General features: G+C 46.3%; 2 protein-coding genes across 2 annotated transcripts in view; one reads left to right on the top strand and one right to left on the bottom strand.

Annotated features, from left to right (window-relative positions):
* Window positions 1-223: 223 nt before the first annotated feature.
* On the bottom strand, window positions 224-20,282 carry LOC106575439 (SLIT and NTRK-like protein 3). Its single transcript, XM_014151936.2, has 10 exons — window positions 20,004-20,282; window positions 14,851-15,135; window positions 14,405-14,656; window positions 14,076-14,191; window positions 13,205-13,839; window positions 12,654-12,844; window positions 9,379-9,482; window positions 9,083-9,302; window positions 8,697-8,823; window positions 224-3,415 (listed from the first exon to the last, which is right to left on the bottom strand). Exons 2-10 carry the CDS (start codon window positions 15,073-15,075, stop codon window positions 2,670-2,672), a joined length of 2,616 nt encoding a protein of 871 aa, XP_014007411.2. The 5' UTR covers window positions 15,076-15,135; window positions 20,004-20,282; the 3' UTR covers window positions 224-2,669.
* Window positions 13,403-20,385, top strand: part of LOC106575437 (nardilysin) — a 35,978-nt gene continuing 28,995 nt past the window's right edge. Inside the window, exons 1-2 of the mRNA XM_045698945.1 lie at window positions 13,403-13,820; window positions 19,416-19,476. Coding sequence (XP_045554901.1) covers window positions 13,784-13,820; window positions 19,416-19,476 — 98 coding nt within the window. The 5' untranslated portion in view covers window positions 13,403-13,783. The remainder of the gene's footprint in view (window positions 13,821-19,415; window positions 19,477-20,385) is intronic.

Consider the following 20,385-nt stretch of genomic DNA (forward strand, 5'->3'; position numbering starts at 1 on the left):
AATACTGCCTTCATGCATCATTAGAGGACAGCGTGTATGTGTGTGTATGTATGTGTGACTGTGTGTGTGACATACTACATCAAACACCAACGAAAGAGCCTGCTCTAAATGTACTTCTCTGGGCCAGTGTTTGTTTGTTTGTTTGTGTGTGTGTGTGTGTGTGTGTGTGTGTGTGTGTGTGTGTGTGTGTGTGAGGCACAGTGTAATTCAGGCCATGGTTTTAGAGTAGCACCCTTTATTGTATATATGATGTGGTCACTGTAGAGAACGCTAAACCAGATGCAGAACTGTCCTTTACACCAGGGCTGGCCAAACTTCATCCTGCAGAGATACCATCTGAACAAGCTGCTTTTCATCGCTAAAATGAAGTGTTTATGTTGGGCTGGAGCAAAAGCCTACATCTACAGTAGGGTCGTTACTAGCTTCCACAGCCACAAAGTCATAATTATGGTTAAACTCTGCCTATTTCTACAATTTCTCTTCTTAAAATGTTATTTTAAACCTAACAATAATCTTAATCCTAACATGAACCACATGGCTAACTTTATGCCTTACCCTAACCTGAAATGAAGACCAAAAAGCCAACAAAAAAATCCCATATATTTTTTATATGCGGCCAATCTTGACTTTGTGGCTGTGGTAACCAGTGGAAACCACCCTGTATCTCTCCAGGAGGACTGGCCATCTCTGCTATACACTGATATAATATGATCCCATACAGTAGCAAAGCTCCAACACACAAGAAACTAAGAATAAATATATTCACAATTTCCTCTAATATTTGTAGGAGATAAAAGCATAAAAAGGTACCTCCTTTAAAAGATAATAATCGATATTTCATAGAAGTGTCTGTCCCGTGTCGAAAACGCTTCGTCCTGGTGTTCTGTTCTTTTTCCCACTTTAAATCCAATGAAGTGACTTGACTGCCGTTGTCCGATGAAAGTAGTTAAGTCAACATCCCCTTTAGGAGTTTATAGCTGTGTCTCATGGTTCTCTCACATCCCAAATGTTCTTATATTCCACCTGAGAACAAACACTCTCAGAGCCCTATTCAGGAAATGCAAACATACAAACGCAAATAAACTCTTACAAATGCAAATATACTCCTCTGTCTCTTCACATGAGGAAGGCTACTTTTGACTATAATCCGGGAAATACCGTTTCAGCTTTTGATTGAATAGGGCCCTCAATTTCCCAGAGCAGCTCTGAGTCCCGGCCATTAGTATTCAAACCTCTGTTTAGATAAATAGATCTGTGTTCATAGAAAAATAAGCCTTGACCACTTGCTGGCTGCTTGCAGGCCCCGGTCAAATACGTGTGTCAAATACATTCAAATACTGTACTTGAGCTGCCTTTGAGTTAGTTTGCCCAGTACAACTGTGGCACCAACGGAATAGCCCCATAAGTGTGTAAGCTAAATCCAAACTCATCTCAAGCACTTTTTTGAAAGTATCGGACATGTGTATTAGACCCACGTCTGGCTGCTAGTTGCTAAGGCACTTGGCTGTGTCATATCTCCCTCTCCCTCTTTCCACACCACAGGAGGCTGGTGAGAGGAGGATGGCTCATAATAATGGCTGGGATGGAGTGAATGGAATGGTACCCAACACATGTTTGGATACCATTCCATTATTCTGTTCCAGCCACTACAATGAGCCCGTCCTCCTCAATGAAGGTACCACCAGCCGCCTGTGGTCCACAGACACAGTGACACTAATACCAGGAATGCAGTGTCCTGGGTAAACACACTTCAACACCTCTTCCACATTGTTTTCATATGGAAAGTGTTCATGCTACATTAGACGCCCATCAGACTGGGACTCTGCGTTTACACCCCCCTCTTTACCACTTAATTCCTGACTCATATCTTTCCTGTGTCTCAGTCTCTCTCTCTCACTGTGCTTCCTGATGTTATTGGAGAGGCAGACAACTGAGTATCTCATCAGCAGGTCTTTAGAGAGCAAACATGAACACACACACACACACCCACTATATTGTCTAACATGAACACACACCCACCAGGGAAAGAGAGCGAAGGTCTGTACCTACAACAAAGATACACAATGAACACACACCCACCACATTGTCTTTCTTTGTGATGCTGGGAATAAAAAAGCCTGATACTTAGTACTTAGTCATCAATGGTACAAAAAAGAATTGCTAGTCTCAGGCACTGATCTAGGATCAGCTTACCCTTTCCAAAACCTCATCTAAGGGTAACTTCCTCCTAGTTCTAACAGCTCTCCCCACACACAGGTTTACATTTTCAAGACATGACATATTACAGGAGTCATTTCTTGTCATCGCCAGTGGTTCCATCGTAACATTATCTATTAGAACTGGTAAGATCTGTCCAGGACTTCCATGTAATCCGGCTTGGTACTGAGTCTCATTCTCAACTCTCGCGGAAACTCTGAGTTCTGGCTCTGATTACTAGTGCTTGGCCCCGCGCACGCTGTCATTGTAGTAACCACGAGTGATTGGCTGGGTCTAGTTTCCTCTTTGGGTTCGGGGGGCTGAGGGGGGTTGTGCAGGGTGGGGATACCGGGGTGGTGGGGGACGTGTATACCTGTCCGGCAGGTCTCGGAACTCTGGGACGGCGGCGGACATTCCGGAGATCCCAAACAGGCAGTCAACCAATCCCACCTTGGGGGTGGGGCCCTGGCTGTCTATGACCGTTGGGCAGAGGGTCCCGTTTCTGCGGAGATCTGAAAGAGGGGGTCCCACTGCCCCGGCAACGGTACTGATGGAGGGGGGGGACACCTCCATATTCCATTCTCTCTCTCTCTCTCTGCCACCAAACGATAGTGTCCTTCGCTCTCTCTCTCCCCCGACGGGTGGTATCTCCCCACGTTCCCTTTCTCTTTAGAAGCAGAGAACTGCTGCTGTTGTTGCCTCACCAATGAATCATCCTCATTCTTATAGACTGGGCTACTGCACATGTGTGTTGAGAGACTGAGGTTAGGGTTAGGGCCAGGGTCGACGGGAAGGATGCTATCGTAGACGAGGCTATGCTGCAAGGCAGACAGAGGAGGAGGGGTCTTTGGTACCGGTAACCTGTGGTGCTGCTGCTCGGTGAATATCCCACATTCCATCTGGATCCCGGCCAGATCCACCTCACCCTGCCGCCGGAACGGCAGCTTGTCCCGCCTCCTCAGGGCATAGGCGATCAGCGCTGCTGCCGCAAAGAACGCCGACACAAACAGCACCAGCAGGCTGAGCACCAACACCGACAGAGGGATGGAAGCCTTGGTGAGGGGATCCAGGGGGCCATGGCCTGGCACGGGGTAGCCCAGAGAGAAATCACCGTCTGGGGCTGTGGAGCTGTTCCACTCCCCCTGGTTCTCCACTGTGGCCTGGTGGGTGTCCAGGTCTGGACAGAGGAGGTCCAGGGAAAGAGAGCGAAGGTCTGTACCTACAACAAAGATACACAATGAAAAGAAAGGCACTTTCTTTAAGTCAATGAAGAGCAACAAACCAAACAAATATAGGAACAACAGTGGAAGAGCCCCATGCATTCACCTACACTGCACACCTGTGTAGAGGAGCGGCAACTTCACACATCCATGCCAGACATCAACCACATTGAAAATACGCAAAGACCTCCCTTCACTGGCCAGAGAACACAAGAAGAGGGGGGCCACGTTCACAGCAAGTTCCCAGCAGGAGCCCTCCCCCCTTTTGTTCAATACTGAGTAAAGGCTCTGAATACTTATGTAAATGTGATATATATTTTTTTATAAATTAGCACAAAAAAAAACCTGTTCCAGCATAGGACAATGCACAGACCAATCAGCCTTCAAATGGTACTCAGATGCCTGTCAGAGACAGAGACCCAGCAGGGTCCTGATGAAGACTACGACTCAGCTAAACTACTTCTCCATGGAGAACAGTGGAGAGCACCAAAAGTGCTTCCAATCTCTCTTATTTCTTCAAGCTAACTGGTGTAATATGGTTTCACATTCTGTCCCCTTTCATAAATGTAGCCTTTTTCCCCCATCCTCCCTTTCTTACAGGTCACAACCCTCTGATTCCTTCCACCGTCATCCTATGCTGTTTATTTGCTGTATAGCATCGATTCAGAGCTGTTATGAACAACTAAAACAACATATTTCAATGTATTTTACAATTGTATTTTACAGCTGAAAAGGTCCCTGTCCCACTATTCAAACTACATTCAAGGGAAGTGGGACAGTACTATAAATCTGATTTCATAACATATAACTGCGTACATGAGTAGTTATTATATTTTAAAACATTACCAATAACTATTCATTTTAACACCAAAAGATAGATTGTTGAACAATAATTGATGGAATGGTTTCAAACGGTCACCCCATCTAGGAAACCTGGCCACACACACTACAATGATGTCACACTAACCCCCAAAAAATGTTTTGTGCACAAAACACATTCAGCAACAACCCAAAAACATTGGGTTGCAAAATGACCATACAAAGTACCCTCCAACACACATGTACCACTACACCTGATGTCCCACTAATGCTGACATCTCCCTAAGCCGGTCTAGAAATTAGATTTGACTTAGTCACACATTTTGATTCAGACACTTATTTATATAATAATTATAGGAGCCACCTCCCATATCGTATAGTCCCACACTAGGATTCTGTAGTCCCATGGTGTGGTTATGTTTGTTATAGCTAGATGACTTGTAAATACTGTAGCTATTGAAAAAGCTGTTGCATGGTGTCAAATCAAATGTGTCACGTGCCGAACACAACAGGTGTAGACCTTACCGTGAAATGCTTACTTACAAGCCCTTAAACAACAATGCAGTTTTAAGGTAGAAATAAATGTAAAAATGAGGCTATATACATGGTGTACCGAGTCAATGTGCAGGGGTACAGGTTAGTCGAGGTCATTTGTACATGTAGGTAGGGCTAAAGTGACTATGCATAGATAATAAACAGCGAGTAGCAGCAGTGTAAAAACGGGGAGGGGGGGGGGGGTCAATAAAAATAGTCTGGGTGGCTATTTGATTAATTGTTCAGCAGTCTTATGGCTTGGGGGTAGAAGCTGTTATGGAGCCTTTTGGACCTTTTGCTCCGGTACCGCTTGCCGTGCGGTAGCAGATAGAACAGTCTATGACTTGGATGACTGGAGTCTTTGACCATTTTTTGGGCCTTCCTCTGACACAGCCTAGTATATAGGTCCTGGATGTCAGGAAGTTTGGCCCCAGTGATGTACTGGGCCGTACGTACTACCCTCTGTAGCGCCTTACGGTCAGATGCGGGAGCAGTTGCCATACCAGGCGGTGATGCAACTGGTCAGGATGCTCTCGATGGTGCAGATGTAGAACTTTTTGAGTGTCTGTGGACCCATGACAAATCTTTTCAGTCTCCTGAGGGGGAAAAGGCGTTGTCACGCCCTCTTCAAGACTGCCTTTTACAGCTCGATGAGTGTGGTCTTAGGGCCAGCATCGGTCTGTGGTGTTAAATAGACGGCTACAAAAAATATAGATAAACTCTCTTGGTAGATACTGTGGTCTACAGCTTATCATGAGGTACTCTACCTCAGCTGAGCAATACCTCGAGACTTCCTTAATATTAGACATTGCGCACCAGCTGTTTTTGACAAGTAGACACACACCACCCTTCGTCTTACCGGACTTAGCTGTTCTGTCCTGCCGATGCACAGAAAAACCAGCCAAATGTATAATTTCCATGTCATCGTTCAGCCACGACTCTGTGAAACATAAGATATTACAGTTTTTAATGTCCCGTTGGTAGGATAGTCTTGAACGGAGCTCATCCAGTTTATTCTCCAGTGATTGCACGTTGGCCAATAGAACGGATGGTAGAGGCGGGTTACCCACTCGCCGACAAATTCTCACAAGGTACCCAGATCTGTGCCACCTGTATCTCCGTCTTTTCTTCATGCGAATGACGGGGATATGGGCCTGGTTCGGGAGTATATCCAAAGAAAAAAATCTTTGTCCAGTTTGAGGTGAGTAATCGCTGTTCTGACATCCAGAAGCTATTTTCGGTCATAAGAGATGGTAGCAGAAACATTATGTACAAAATAAGTTACAAACAATGCGAAAAAACACACAAAAAAGCACAATTAGTTAGGAGCACAAAAAACGGCAGGCATCCCCTCCGGCACCATTACCATGACACAGCCTACAGTAGCAGCCAATGTGTATGTTCAATGTAGGCATACATTCCATGAGACTTTTGAAAACATTAACCTTTTTAGCCACGTGTCCTTCAGACAAGTACACTATATATGCAAAAGTATGTGGACAAGCCTTCAAATGAGTGAATTTGGCTATTTCAGCCACACCCGATGCTGACAGGTGTGTAAAATCGAGCACACAGTCATGCAATCTTTGTAGACAAACATTGGCAGTAGAATGGCCTTACTGAAGAGCTCAGTGACTTTCAACGTGGCACCGTCATAGGATGCCAACTTTACAGCAAATCAGCCCCGGTCAACTGTAAGTGCTGTTATTGTGAAGTGTAAACGTCTAGGAGCAACAATGGCTCAGCCGCGAAGTGGTAGGCCACACAAGCTCACAGAACGGGACCACTGAGTGCATGTAAAAATCATCTGTCCTCGGTTGTAACACTCACTACCAAGTTCCAAACTGCCTCTGGAAGCAAAGTCAGCACAATAACTATTCGTCGGGAGCTTCATGAAATGGGTTTCCATTGCCGAGTAGCCGCACACAAGCCTAAGATCATAATGCGCAATGCCATGCCTCAGATGGAGTGGTGTAAAGCTTGCTGCCATTGGACTCTGGAGCAGGGGAAATGCATTCTCTGGAGTGTTGAATCACACTTCATCATCTGGCATCGGACAAATCTGGTATTGGCGGATGCCAGGAGAACACTACCTGCCCAACTGTAAAGTTTGATGGAGGAGGAATAATAGTCTGGGGCTGTTTTTCATGTTTCGGGCTAGGCCCCTTATTTGTACTGAAGGGAAATCTTAACGCTACAACATACAATGATTCTGTGCTTCTGACTATGTGGCAACAGTTTGCTGAAGGCCCTTTCCTATTTCAGCATGACAATGCCCCTGTGCACAAAGCGAGGTCCATACAGAAATGGTTTGTCGAGATCGGTGTGGAAGAACTTGACTGACCTGCACAGAGCCTTGACCTCAACCCCATCGAACACCTTTGGGATGAATTGGAAAGCCGACTGCAAGCCAGGCCTAAACGCCCAACATCAGTGCCCGACCTTACTAATACTCTTGTTGCTGAATGGAAGCAGCAGCAATGTCCCACCTAGTGGAAAGCCTTCCCAGATTAGTGGAGGCTGTTATAGCAGCAAAGGGGGGACAGACTCCATATTAATGCCCATGATTTTGGAATGAGACATTCGACGAGCAGCTGTCCACATACTTTTGGTCATGTTGTGTATGTGACTGAAAATGTTCTTGTATTGTGTTGTATGATGCAAGAAACCACAAGACAAAATACAATTCATTATTATTACCATACCATTATCATTACAGAGAGTCAGACAAAAACATACGCTACCCTTTGCCTATTGGCTTCTTAGCTTATTCAAGCCGGTCTCAAAATACAACACTGCCCCTTTAAGATATAAAAAAGCTCTACCTGACTCGCTTTTCAATGTTGACTGGAAATGTACATGTTTTGTGGTCTTGTAGGAAGCGTTCACTCCCTTATTGCTGACCAGAAATGAGCTACAACTGGGCTAATAACTCACAAACTAGCATAGAATATGAACAAACGTGCACACGCGGCTACATGCATTGATCTCAAAACAAACACATCTTCGCGCGAACGCTCGTGTCTGTCAATGCAATAGAATCCTCCTCCGGTGTGCTCTGCTTAAACAAAATCACATAATAAGTCTTGTGTTTTTGGTATGTTTCATTGAATGCGGCTAATATGTTGATTCGATCACAATTCTCACAGCAGAAGGAAACGTTAATAGCGTAAACCACAGGTGTCAAACTCAGTCCATGGAGGGCCGAGTGTCTGCGGGTTTTCACCTCAGGACTTTCAATTTCCTGGTCTTTTTCCCATTTAATCAAATACTACGGAAATACCCCTCACCTTTTCTCTTCCTTTCATTTAGCATTATACCAACATGTTTATTATTCATTCATCCTTTACATTCAGCACATTATCCTGGTTATTTCCTAATAAATCCGTTGTTCATAAAGTATCTTCTGTTCTCCATGAATGCATTGCCTTGCCAATTAACAGTACTCAATTACCTTCAGATAGAACTATGTGATAAGTTGTATTTATCCCTTGTTGCTAAATGCTGACTTGCTGACTCAGAACAAACAAGTGGTGCCCGATTAATGAATTCACATAGACACTCCTTCACACCTGGGAAGTGTGGGAAGTGTCAAGGGGAGAGGAATGGTGAATGGTATGGTAATGTTAACTGTGCTAGAAAAAGAAATAAAGAGTCGCACACTCTATATATACAGTATATAAACTCCCAGTCATTTATTGGATAAAACACCAATGTTTCGGCAGACGTTCGGAAGCCGTCAGATGTTGCTGTTTTATCCAGTTTTTATATATATAGAGAGTGTGCGACTCGATTTATTTTTATAGCTTACAGTTTATTCACCGTTATTAAGCACCTCTACACAAAATAATGTTCTCTGGGTGTGCGCAAGCTCATGCTTTTAATTAGAATGTTAACTGTGCTGCCATGAGCCTTAGCCCCCGGTACCTGTGGTCTCTTCTGGTGAGTGACAGACCACCTCCCCCACCACCACCACCGCACTCAGGCCCTCCAGCCAGCGCTTCAGAGGGGCAGCATCACACCTGCACTCCCATGGGTTCTGCTGCAGGTCCACCTGGGAGGAGATGATGAGAAAAGCTTTATTTCAGTCTGTTTCCATAGAAATGTGATTGGTGCCGTACAAAATGAGGAACATCTGGACTAGTCCAGTTAGATGCTCTAGAATCCCCTTTACAGACAGACTGACAGACACACCTGTGCCCATACACGTTACACGTTACACACACCTATACCCATACACACTGCCCCGCTACACACATCCTGTCTGCACACACACCTAACCCCCGAAAAAAAAACTCCCTTCCTCCTCATACCTGCACCAGTCCAGTGAGGTGCTCTAACACCCCCTCTACAGGCAGGCTGAGGAAGTGGTTGTTGCGGAGGTTGAGGCGGGAGAGGGAGATGCCCTGGAACACTCCGACAGGAAGTGACCTCAGCAGGTTGGCGTTGAGGAAGAGCAGCTGGAGAGACGGCATGGGGCTGAACGTTCCTGCCTCCACCACACCGATCTCATTGTACTCAAAGTACAGGTACCTACAAGGAGACATGATCATACATGACCCAGGAACGTGTGTGTGTGAGCGAGTGTGTGTGTGGCAGTCAGTCCTACCTGAGGTTAAGTAGACCCAGGAACATGTGTGGGCTAAGCTTCTGCAGGTTGTTGCCGTTCAGGTAGAGACTCCTCAGGGTCGGCAGGCTGGAGAACGCTCCCTCCTGGAGAACCAGACAGAGAGAAAGAGAGAGAGAGGGGAGAGAGAGAGAGAGAGAGAGAGAGAGACAGGGACACAGAGAGAGAGACAGGGACAGACAGAGAGAGAGAGAAAGAGAGAGCGCGCGAGAGAGAGAGGGGAGAGAGACAGAAAGAGAGAGAGACAAAGAGAGACCGAGAAAGAGAGAGAGAGACAGAGAAAGAGAGCGAGAGAGAAAGAGAAGGTAAATACAGGGACGTCATGTCCATTGTGCCACAGGGCCCCTCAATTTATAGGCCTAATGTTTGTTTTTTTACGCATAATTAAATCATAGATATCAAACGTGGCCATCAGTGCTCCCCGTGTATGACGCCTCAGGCTAAAGACAATCTGAACCCTAGGAGATTTTCTGCCTAAAGATACCATGAATAAAGGAGATCCTCTGGCTAATGACAACCTGAATAAAGGAGACCCTCTGGCTAATGACAACCTGAATAAAGGAGATCCTCTGTCTAATGACAACCTGAATAAAGGAGATCCTCTGGCTAATGGCAACCTGAATAAAGTAGATCCTCTGGCTAATGACAACCTGAATAAAGGAGATCCTCTGTCTAATGACAACCTGAATAAAGGAGATCCTCTGGCTAATGACAACCTGAATAAAGGAGATCCCCTGGCTAATGGCAACCTGAATAAAGGAGACCCTCTGTCTAATGACAACCTGAATAAAGGAGATCCTCTGGCTAATGACAACCTGAATAAAGGAGATCCTCTGGCTAATGACAACCTGAATAAAGGAGATCCTCTGGCTAATGACAACCTGAATAAAAGAGATCCTCTGGCTAATGACAACCTGAATAAAGGAGATCCTCTGGCTAATGACAACCTGAATAAAGGAGATCCCCTGGCTAATGACAACCTGAATAAAGGAGATCCTCTGGCTAATAACAACCTGAATAAAGTAGATCCCCTGGCTAATGACAACCTGAATAAAGGAGATCCCCTGGCTAATGACAACCTGAATAAAGGAGATCCTCTGTCTAATGACAACCTGAATAAAGGAGATCCCCTGGCTAATGACAACCTGAATAAAGGAGACCCTCTGGCTAATGACAACCTGAATAAAGGAGATCCTCTGGCTAATGACAACCTGAATAAAGGAGATCCTCTGGCTAATGACAACCTGAATAAAGGAGATCCTCTGGCTAATGACAACCTGAATAAAGGAGATCCTCTGGCTAATGACAACCTGAATAAAGGAGATCCTCTGGCTAATGACAACCTGAATAAAGGAGATCCTCTGGCTAATGACAACCTGAATAAAGGAGACCCTCTGGCTAATGACAACCTGAATAAAGGAGACCCTCTGGCTAATGGCAACCTGAATAAAGGAGATCCTCTGGCTAATGACAACCTGAATAAAGGAGATCCTCTGGCTAATGACAACCTGAATAAAGGAGATCCCCTGGCTAATGACAACCTGAATAAAGGAGACCCTCTGGCTAATGACAACCTGAATAAAGGAGACCCTCTGTCTAATGACAACCTGAATAAAGGAGATCCTCTGGCTAATGACAACCTGAATAAAGGAGATCCTCTGGCTAATGACAACCTGAATAAAGGAGATCCCCTGGCTAATGACAACCTGAATAAAGGAGACCCTCTGGCTAATGACAACCTGAATAAAGGAGATCCCCTGGCTAATGACAACCTGAATAAAGGAGATCCTCTGGCTAATGACAACCTGAATAAAGGAGATCCTCTGGCTAATGACAACCTGAATAAAGGAGATCCTCTGGCTAATGACAACCTGAATAAAGGAGATCCCCTGGCTAATGACAACCTGAATAAAGGAGATCCCCTGGCTAATGACAACCTGAATAAAGGAGACCCTCTGGCTAATGGCAACCTGAATAAAGGAGATCCCCTGGCTAATGACAACCTGAATAAAGGAGATCCTCTGGCTAATGACAACCTGAATAAAGGAGATCCCCTGGCTAATGACAACCTGAATAAAGGAGATCCTCTGGCTAATGACAACCTGAATAAAGGAGATCCTCTGGCTAATAACAACCTGAATAAAGGAGATCCTCTGGCTAATGACAACCTGAATAAAGGAGATCCCCTGGCTAATGACAACCTGAATAAAGGAGACCCTCTGGCTAATGACAACCTGAATAAAGGAGATCCCCTGGCTAATGACAACCTGAATAAAGGAGATCCCCTGGCTAATGACAACCTGAATAAAGGAGACCCTCTGGCTAATGACAACCTGAATAAAGGAGACCCCCTGGCTAATGACAACCTGAATAAAGGAGATCCTCTGGCTAATGACAACCTGAATAAAGGAGATCCCCTGGCTAATGACAACCTGAATAAAGGAGACCCTCTGGCTAATGACAACCTGAATAAAGGAGACCCTCTGGCTAATGACAACCTGAATAAAGGAGATCCCCTGGCTAATGACAACCTGAATAAAGGAGATCCTCTGGCTAATGACAACCTGAATAAAGGAGATCCCCTGGCTAATGACAACCTGAATAAAGGAGATCCCCTGGCTAATGACAACCTGAATAAAGGAGATCCCCTGGCTAATGACAACCTGAATAAAGGAGATCCTCTGGCTAATGACAACCTGAATAAAGGAGATCCTCTGGCTAATGACAACCTGAATAAAGGAGATCCCCTGGCTAATGACAACCTGAATAAAGGAGATCCTCTGGCTAATGACAACCTGAATAAAGGAGATCCCCTGGCTAATGACAACCTGAATAAAGGAGATCCTCTGGCTAATAACAACCTGAATAAAGTAGATCCCCTGGCTAATGACAACCTGAATAAAGGAGATCCTCTGGCTAAAGACAACCTGAATAAAGGAGATCCCCTGGCTAATGACAACCTGAATAAAGGAGATCCCCTGGCTAATAACAACCTGAATAAAGGAGATCCCCTGGCTAATGACAACCTGAATAAAGGAGATCCTCTGGCTAATGACAACCTGAATAAAAGAGATCCTCTGGCTAATGACAACCTGAATAAAGGAGATCCCCTGGCTAATGACAACCTGAATAAAGGAGACCCTCTGGCTAATGACAACCTGAATAAAGGAGATCCTCTGGCTAATGACAACCTGAATAAAGGAGATCCTCTGGCTAATGACAACCTGAATAAAGGAGATCCTCTGGCTAAAGACAACCTGAATAAAGGAGATCCGGTTGTTTCCCAGGTGAAGTAGATCCAGACTGGAAAAATTCCAGAAATCTGACTTATAGATCCGCTGGATGAGGTTTCCGCTGAGGTACAGCTTCCGTCCGTTGAGGGGGCGTGGCGTGAGCTGGGACACGTTGTGGAAGCCGCTCTCCTTACAGTTGACTGTCAACCCTAGGTCTGGAACAATTATACTGAATCAACTTTGTTTGTTCAGCTCTTTTCATACATTTCAGCCCAAAGTGTTTTGCATTGAGCACATATGCAAAGCTAGTCTCAGCAGTATGACATTATCAGACACAGTAGGGGCGACTTCCTGTTTACAAACAACAACATAAATCAGATTTGTCCCCTGTGCATAGTGCCATGATTGTCCCTGTTAGTTTGTGTCCCTTGTGGCTTGCCCACATTGTGAAAAGCACAATAGTAGCAGTCTTGGCAAATTCAAATCTTGTTGTTGTTTATATCTGTTATCAGGAAGTCACCCTGCTGTGTGTGATGTCATACTGCTGAGCCAAAGAAGTCCCATCCAAACTGTACCTGAGATGTGGAGGTTACAGGTACACCCCAGAGGACATATGATAGGGATAGGGGGGCGAGTCTGGTACCCTGCGATGGGAGGGGGCTGGTTGGGGAGGAGGCTACGCTGGGTGGGGGGCGTCCTGGAGGGCCGGGGACGCTTGGTGGGCCGAGGGGACCTCTCTCTCTCCCTCCGCTCCACCGATGATGAAGAAGTCGACGAAGATGAGGTATGTGGGTTCTGATGGTGAACCATGGAGGACGGCTTGGTGGGTCTGGGCCTCCCATGGTTGGGGTTCGCTTTCGGGTGAGAGGGCGGATGCTGAGGAGGCTGTACCCCTCCATGCTTCTCCCTCTCTCCCTCCTTCTCCCCTTCTCCCTCCACCTCTCCGGCACACAGTTCTTTGCGTGGTATCTCCCTTAGGTCTTTCCCGTGCAGGTGGAAGGGGTATTCGCAGGTGATGTCCCCCACCACTGCGGTGTAAGGGATGTGTCCCAGCCACGTCTGCAGCTGGACAGACTCACAGCCACAGATCCAGGGGTTCTCCTCCAGCTGGAGCTCCATCAGGCTGCGGCCCACGTACTCCAGGGTCCCGGCGTATGACAGGCTCTTCAGACGGTTCCCCCGCAGGTCCAGGTGGGTCAGAGACACAGATCTGGGGGTGGAAGGGATCATTAGGGCTGGGGTCAATTCCATTTCAATTCAGGAATGAAATTTCCACATTGCGAAGAATTGGAATTGGTGATCATGTTATTGAAGAATAAGCAACATGACTGATGCATGTTATAAATGTGATTGGAAACAACTTTTTCAGACAGCTACCTTGGTCAGAGTGAGAAACAGACCCATGATGTGGACATGGTAAGGCACGTTTAATAAGCAGGTAGATACCTGAAGAGATGAGGAGGCAGAGCAGGGATCAGGTTGTCATTGAGGATGAGCACTCGTAATTTATGCAGGTAGCGTAGCGCCCCGCTATCGATGCGTTTGATGACATTGTAGTCGGCCTGTAGGTAGAGGGGATAGAGCTAAAGTCAAAGTGTTCGAATGTGACATTTTGACACAAACAGGAACTCATCAGGCTCAGGAGATCACACAGAACTTATTGATTATCGTTGTCACAGTAAGTATGGATGAGGACTAATCCCAGTGATTATTGATGAGGATTGACCATAGTGTTTATTGATGGTTCTAATGGGTAGTAATGATGGCAGGCCTACCTGCAGGTACTCCAGTGCCTCCAGGCCAGAGAAGGTGTCGTTGCGGAACACCTCCAGCTTGTTCTCGTGGAGGTAGAGGCGTCTCAGTGTCCCCAGACCATGAAACGCCCCGGCACGGATGTCCTGCAGCGCATTGTTGCCTAGGTTTATCGCCACAGCATTGCCATGGTGCAGGAAGCCGTTGCTATAGAGACGCCTCAAGGAGTTCCTCTGCAGGTTGAGCTTGAAGGGGCGGAGCCAAGACTGGGACACCTGATTGGTAGATTGATTGATTGGTTGGTTGACTTTATTTAATCATATACAAATACACATACGCCAAAACAGAAACAGCACATTTAGTGCAGTAATGCAGTACAGTGCAGAACAGGGTTGTTTATTAATATACTACTGCAGTATGTATATTATAATATGAAGTACATTAGATTAAGGTAATGCAGTGCAGTCACCTGGCTGGCGTTAGTGAAGCCCCGCCCATCACAGTGCACGTGCAACACGCCCTCTTTGACCTCGCACGTGCACGGCTCGAAACACGGTTCGTCCACCTCCTCCTCCGAACTGTCCACCATAGGGGTGTGTGTGGAGGTGGGCGTCGGGGTGTGTGTATGAGTGTGTGTCTGGGTTGGGGTCACACAACCCAGGACCACCACAGACAGCAGGGAGAGCCACAGCATCCTGCCTCCTCTGCCTTCAGCCCAGCCCAGGGCAGCGGCACACACCCACCCCTCACCGCACTGCATACAGAAACACACACATGGCTACTGTTAAATGGGATCCTCTCAGACCCAGCAGAGTGATGCTTATGCATGTCCCTTTGTTTATGAACTACTGGCACCGTCGCGTTAACGTTACTGTTCCTGGTAGTACTCTGGTTTCACATCCTGGAACCAACACTTGTACTGGTACCAGAATTAACTTGGTTTTCACATGAGTGAAAATATCGTTTTATATCATATATAGATATATGAGTTATAGTGCTATATTTAAGGGGGTGTGGTATATGGCCAATATAACACGGCTAAGGGCTGTTCTTAGGCACAACGCAACGCAGAGTAAATATTATTATAAACTGGGTGGTTCGAGCCCTAAATGCTGATTGGCTGACAGCCGTGGTATATCAGACTGTATACCACAGGTATGACAAAACATTTATTTTTCTGCTCTAATTACCTTGGTAACCAGTTTATAATAGCAATAAAGCACCTCAGGGATTTGTGATATATGGCCAATATACCTGTCACGTCCTGACCAGTAAAAGGGGTTATTTGTCATTGTAGTTTGGTCAGGGCGTGGCAGGGGGTGTTTGTTTTGTGAGTTTTGGTGTTTTTGGTTTAGGTTCTATGTTTTCTATTTCTATGTTTAAATCTAGTTTTCTATTTCTATGTTGGGTTTTTGGTAGGACCTCCAATTAGAGTCAGCTGGTTGTCGTTGCCTCTAATTGGAGGCCCTATTTAGTTGAGGTTTGTTTCACTTGTGTTTTGTGGGTGGTTATTTTCTGTATAGCCTGGGAGCCTTATGGAACTGTTTTCGTCATTCGTTTATTTTGTTTAAGTGGTTTCTTTAAATAAATTAAGAAGATGAGCACTTTACACGCTGCGCCTTGGTCCTATCCTTACAACCCCATGACAGAACCACCCACCAAACAAGGACCAAGCAGCGAGGATTGGAGCACCGAGGAGAAGGATGGACGTGGGAGGCAGAACGACGTTTCTGGGAGAGGAAATTAAGGGAGCTACATGAGGCCGAGAGGCATCCCCCCCCAAATTTTTTTGGGGGGGTCACACGGGGAGTTGGGCAGAGTCAGGATGGAGTCCTGAGCCAACTCCCCGTGCTTACCGTGGGGATCGGGTGACGAGGAAAGCACCGAGCTACGCAGAAATGCGCACGGTGTCGCCCATACGCACGCACAGTCCGGTGCGGCCAGTAAGGGCTCCGCAGCATTGCCGGGCGAGAGTTGGCCGGCAGCCAGGGAGAAGTGCGCCGGCGTAGCGCATCTGGCCACCAGTGCGTCTCCTCGGTCCAGTTTTCCCTGCGCCTGCTCTACGCACGGCAGCCCTCACTCTCCAGCACAGCTCAGTTCGCCCTGTGCCAGCGCTCCGCCCGTGCCGGGCTACAGTGACCACTCAGCCAGGACGGGGTGTGCCAGCCCTGAGTTCCAGACCACCGGTGCGTCTCCGTGGCCCAGTGTGCCCCGTGCCCGCTCTGCGCACCCAATCTCCTGTAAGTCTCCCCAGTCCGGGGAGACCGGTCCCAGCTCCACGCCGGAGGCCTCCAGCAACGCTCCTCAGCCCTGAGCCTCCAGCGACGCTCCTCAGCCCTGAGCCTCCAGTGACTGAGCTTCCAGCGATGCTCCTCAGCCCTGAGCCTCCAGCGACGCTCCCCAGCCCTGAGCCTCCAGCGACGCTCCCCAGCCCGGAGTCTCCAGCGATGCTCCTCAGCCCAGAGTCTCCAGCGACGCTCCTCAGCCCGGAGTCTTCTGAACAGGAGCTACGCCCAGAGCCAGAGCCACCTCCGTAGTGGGAGGATTGGGAAGGGGGGGTGTAGCACAGGGACCGTCGTTGACGGTGGCCACCCTCCCTTCCAGTTTGGGGCTGTTTTTGTGGTGCATTCGGTGTCTGAGGTGCATTCGGTGTCTGCACGGTACTGTCACGTGCATTCGGTACTGTCACGTCCTGACCAGTAAAAGGGGTTATTTGTCATTGTAGTTTGGTCAGGGCGTGGCAGAGGGTGTTTGTTTTGTGTGTTTTTGGTTTAGGTTCTATGTTTTCTATTTCTATGTTTAAATCTAGTTTTCTATGTTGGGTTTTTGGTAGGACCTCCAATTAGAGGCAGCTGGTTGTCGTTGCCTCTAATTTGAGGCCATATTTAGTTGAGGTTTGTTTCACTTGTGTTTTGTGGGTCGTTATTTTCTGTATAGCCTGGGAGCCTTATGCAACTGTTTTCGTCGTTCGTTTATTTTGTTTAAGTGGTTTCTTTAAATAAATTAAGAAGATGAGCACTTTACCCGCTGCGCCTTGGTCCTATCCTTACGACGCCTATGACAATACCACGGCTAAAGGCTGTGTCTAGACACCCTGCGTTGGCCATATACCACACCCCCTCTGACCTTATTGCTTAATTATAATAGAATTCAAGTTTATAGTATATATATTTATTTAGGAGTTATAGCACGGTTCAGGATACATAACACTTCAGGTTCCATACCAGACAGTGATGTGGAAAACACCCATTACATTCATCAACAAGGAACTGACAACAGCAATCCAAGGCCATTATAATACATTAGGTTGATTACCATGATAATACAGCAGATTGCATGAGAGAGGATCTGAAGACCTCTTTGGGACATAAGAGGCTGCTTTAAAATCATAATGACAGTCAGAGAGATGCTGATGATGACAATAAAATAATATATTATGAACACAGGGCCGGATGGATGAGAGGAGAAGACTGCACTAGAAAACAAGAGATGCAGTATAATTCTATGCTGTCTTTAACCAGGAAAATTACATCTAAATCAGGAGTCTCTCTTTGCCTGATTCATGTAACTTGGAGGCCACCATGCAGAAGGTAATGGGCTACTAATAAAAAAACAATAACAATCAGAAGCTACTAGCCAGTTCAACTGCTCCTGCATTTAGACAGACAGAGAGTCGTCCACAGGCTCAATTGCTCCTGCATTTAGAGAGACAGAGAGCCGGCTGGCTGCTGGATGAGATTAGTTTAGAAGCAGCTAGCACACACTGAAGAAGGCCATGATAATGAAGGTAAAAAAAAGAATAATGAATAATGCAATGATAACAATAACAGCAACTACAACAGCGATAATGTAACAATAAGGATAATGTAATAAAAGGCAACAATACTATTACAATAAGGGTAATGCAATAAAGTACAGTGGTAATGTAACAACAAGGACCATATAATAAAATGTAATGATAATGTAACAATAAGGATAATGTAATAAAGGGTGATGATAAGGTAATGATGTGAATCAGTGGCTGGGAAAATACTGCAGTACGATAAACAGACAACCTGAGATGAGATGTCAGAGAGAGGTGATTATGGAATGAGAGGAAGAGGACAAGGGGAGAGAAGAGGAGAAGGGGAGTGTGGAAAGAAAGGGGGAGAGGAGAGGATGATAGATATGAAAAGGAGACTGGAGAGCAGGGAAAAGAAGATGAGAGACGGGGGAAGAGAAGAAAATAGAAGATTGGAGTGAGGGGGAAATGAGCAGAGGAAGAGAGGGAGCAGAAGAGAGAGAAAATAAGAGGAGAAAAGAAAAGAGAGGGTCTTATGGAAAGAGGAGAGGAGGAGCAGAATGTTGTGCTGAAGAGAGAGGATTGATTGCGTAACCATGAGAAACCGTGAGTCAGTCAGTCAAGGCTATCGTGTCTCTCTCTCTCTCACACACAGACACACACAGGAGAGCTCCAAGTGAAACGGTTCAAATCTATTGATATTGATTGTATCAAAAGCCTTCCTTTTCCCTGCACACAGTGTTCCCTGGCTGGAGAGAAATATAAGGAGAGAAAGAGAGAGAGAGAGAGAGAGTGTGTGTGTGTGTGTGTGTGTGTGTGTGTGTGTGTGTGTGTGTGTGTGTGTGTGTGTGTGTGTGTGTGTGTGTGTGTGTGTGTGTGTGTGAGAGAGAGAGAGAGGTTTGTAGATTGAGTGGATAAATACATGCAGGTTTGTATTCAGTGGATAAATACATGCAGGTTTGTATTCAGTGGATAAATACATGCAGGTTTGTATTCAGTGGATAAATACATGCAGGTTTGTATTCCGTGGATTCTAGTATCCTTTTCACACTATAATTATGACGTTAAACATATTGTGCTGGATCAATATTTAAATAGACACTACTGAAGTATTGCAATTTGGTCCTCATTGGATAATGACTGTCTGACCTACAAGACAAGACTGTTTACTTGCTCTAGCCACTTCATTGGCTAATAACTCAGGCCCCTCTCTCCTGTCACCCTCTCTCATTTTTCATCTCTCTCTCTCACAGAAATCTATTCATCCATCCATCCATCCACTCATCTATCCATTCATCTATGCATCCAGAACAGGTGTGGTTAGACCTACTTTGCTTTTCTTTCGTGACTCTTCCTTCCTTGTTTCCTTCCTTCCTACCTTCCTCCTCCTGTTCTCCATTCCAAGGCCCTGCACCCTGGCGCAAACCAACCAGCAATGACCGCGGCAGCTGCTTATTACAACACATATTCATGTCACATAATCCCAGCGTCTACCTTTCCTCACGAACCCACTGTCCAACCAGGGCCGATACAGAGCTTTCCCTGCCTGGCGCAATCCGGCCCCTCTTCCCAAGAAACACAACGCACCATCCAAAATCAAGACTATGTGAATAGCTACATCCATACAATAATGTCAATTAGTAACATTACTGGGCACAATTGTAATTATAGAATTACTGCGTGTCCAAATAGTCATTAATTTAACCTATTATTAAGGCACTAAATCCTTGGCACTAACGCAAACCATGTATATTCGCCTTTGTCTGCCTCCCCTTCCCCTCCCACTAGCGCTAAGAACCATACAGCGGCAGTGGATCTGCAGAGACGAGGTCTTTACTCACTCAGGTCCCGCGAAGAAATCCACGAACAGCCGATGGGAGACTTTATGCGTTGGCTGTCGACATGTCTGTTTTCTTTTCAGCTGCACTCTTCCTTCCCTCTCTCCTTTCCTCTCCTGGAGCGGTTGAGGCGGATGGGGGGAGCAGAGGGAACGTGACAGGACTGCAATGTGGATGAGAGAGAGAGAGAGAGAGAGAGAGAGAGAGAGAGAGAGAGAGAGAGAGAGAGAGAGAGAGAGAGAGAGAGAGAACCGTAGAAAAAGCGCACCGCTTTAGAATGCAGGTCTGTTCCCCTCTCCAGCGCTCAACAGTGCTGCCCGCGGGAACTCAGCTGCGGCGCGGGACTGCCACCGAACACGCGCATGATGCTGCGTGGAATATTTTA

Source organism: Salmo salar, chromosome ssa17, assembly GCF_905237065.1.
Source record: "Salmo salar chromosome ssa17, Ssal_v3.1, whole genome shotgun sequence".
Classification (NCBI taxonomy): Eukaryota; Metazoa; Chordata; class Actinopteri; order Salmoniformes; family Salmonidae; genus Salmo; species Salmo salar.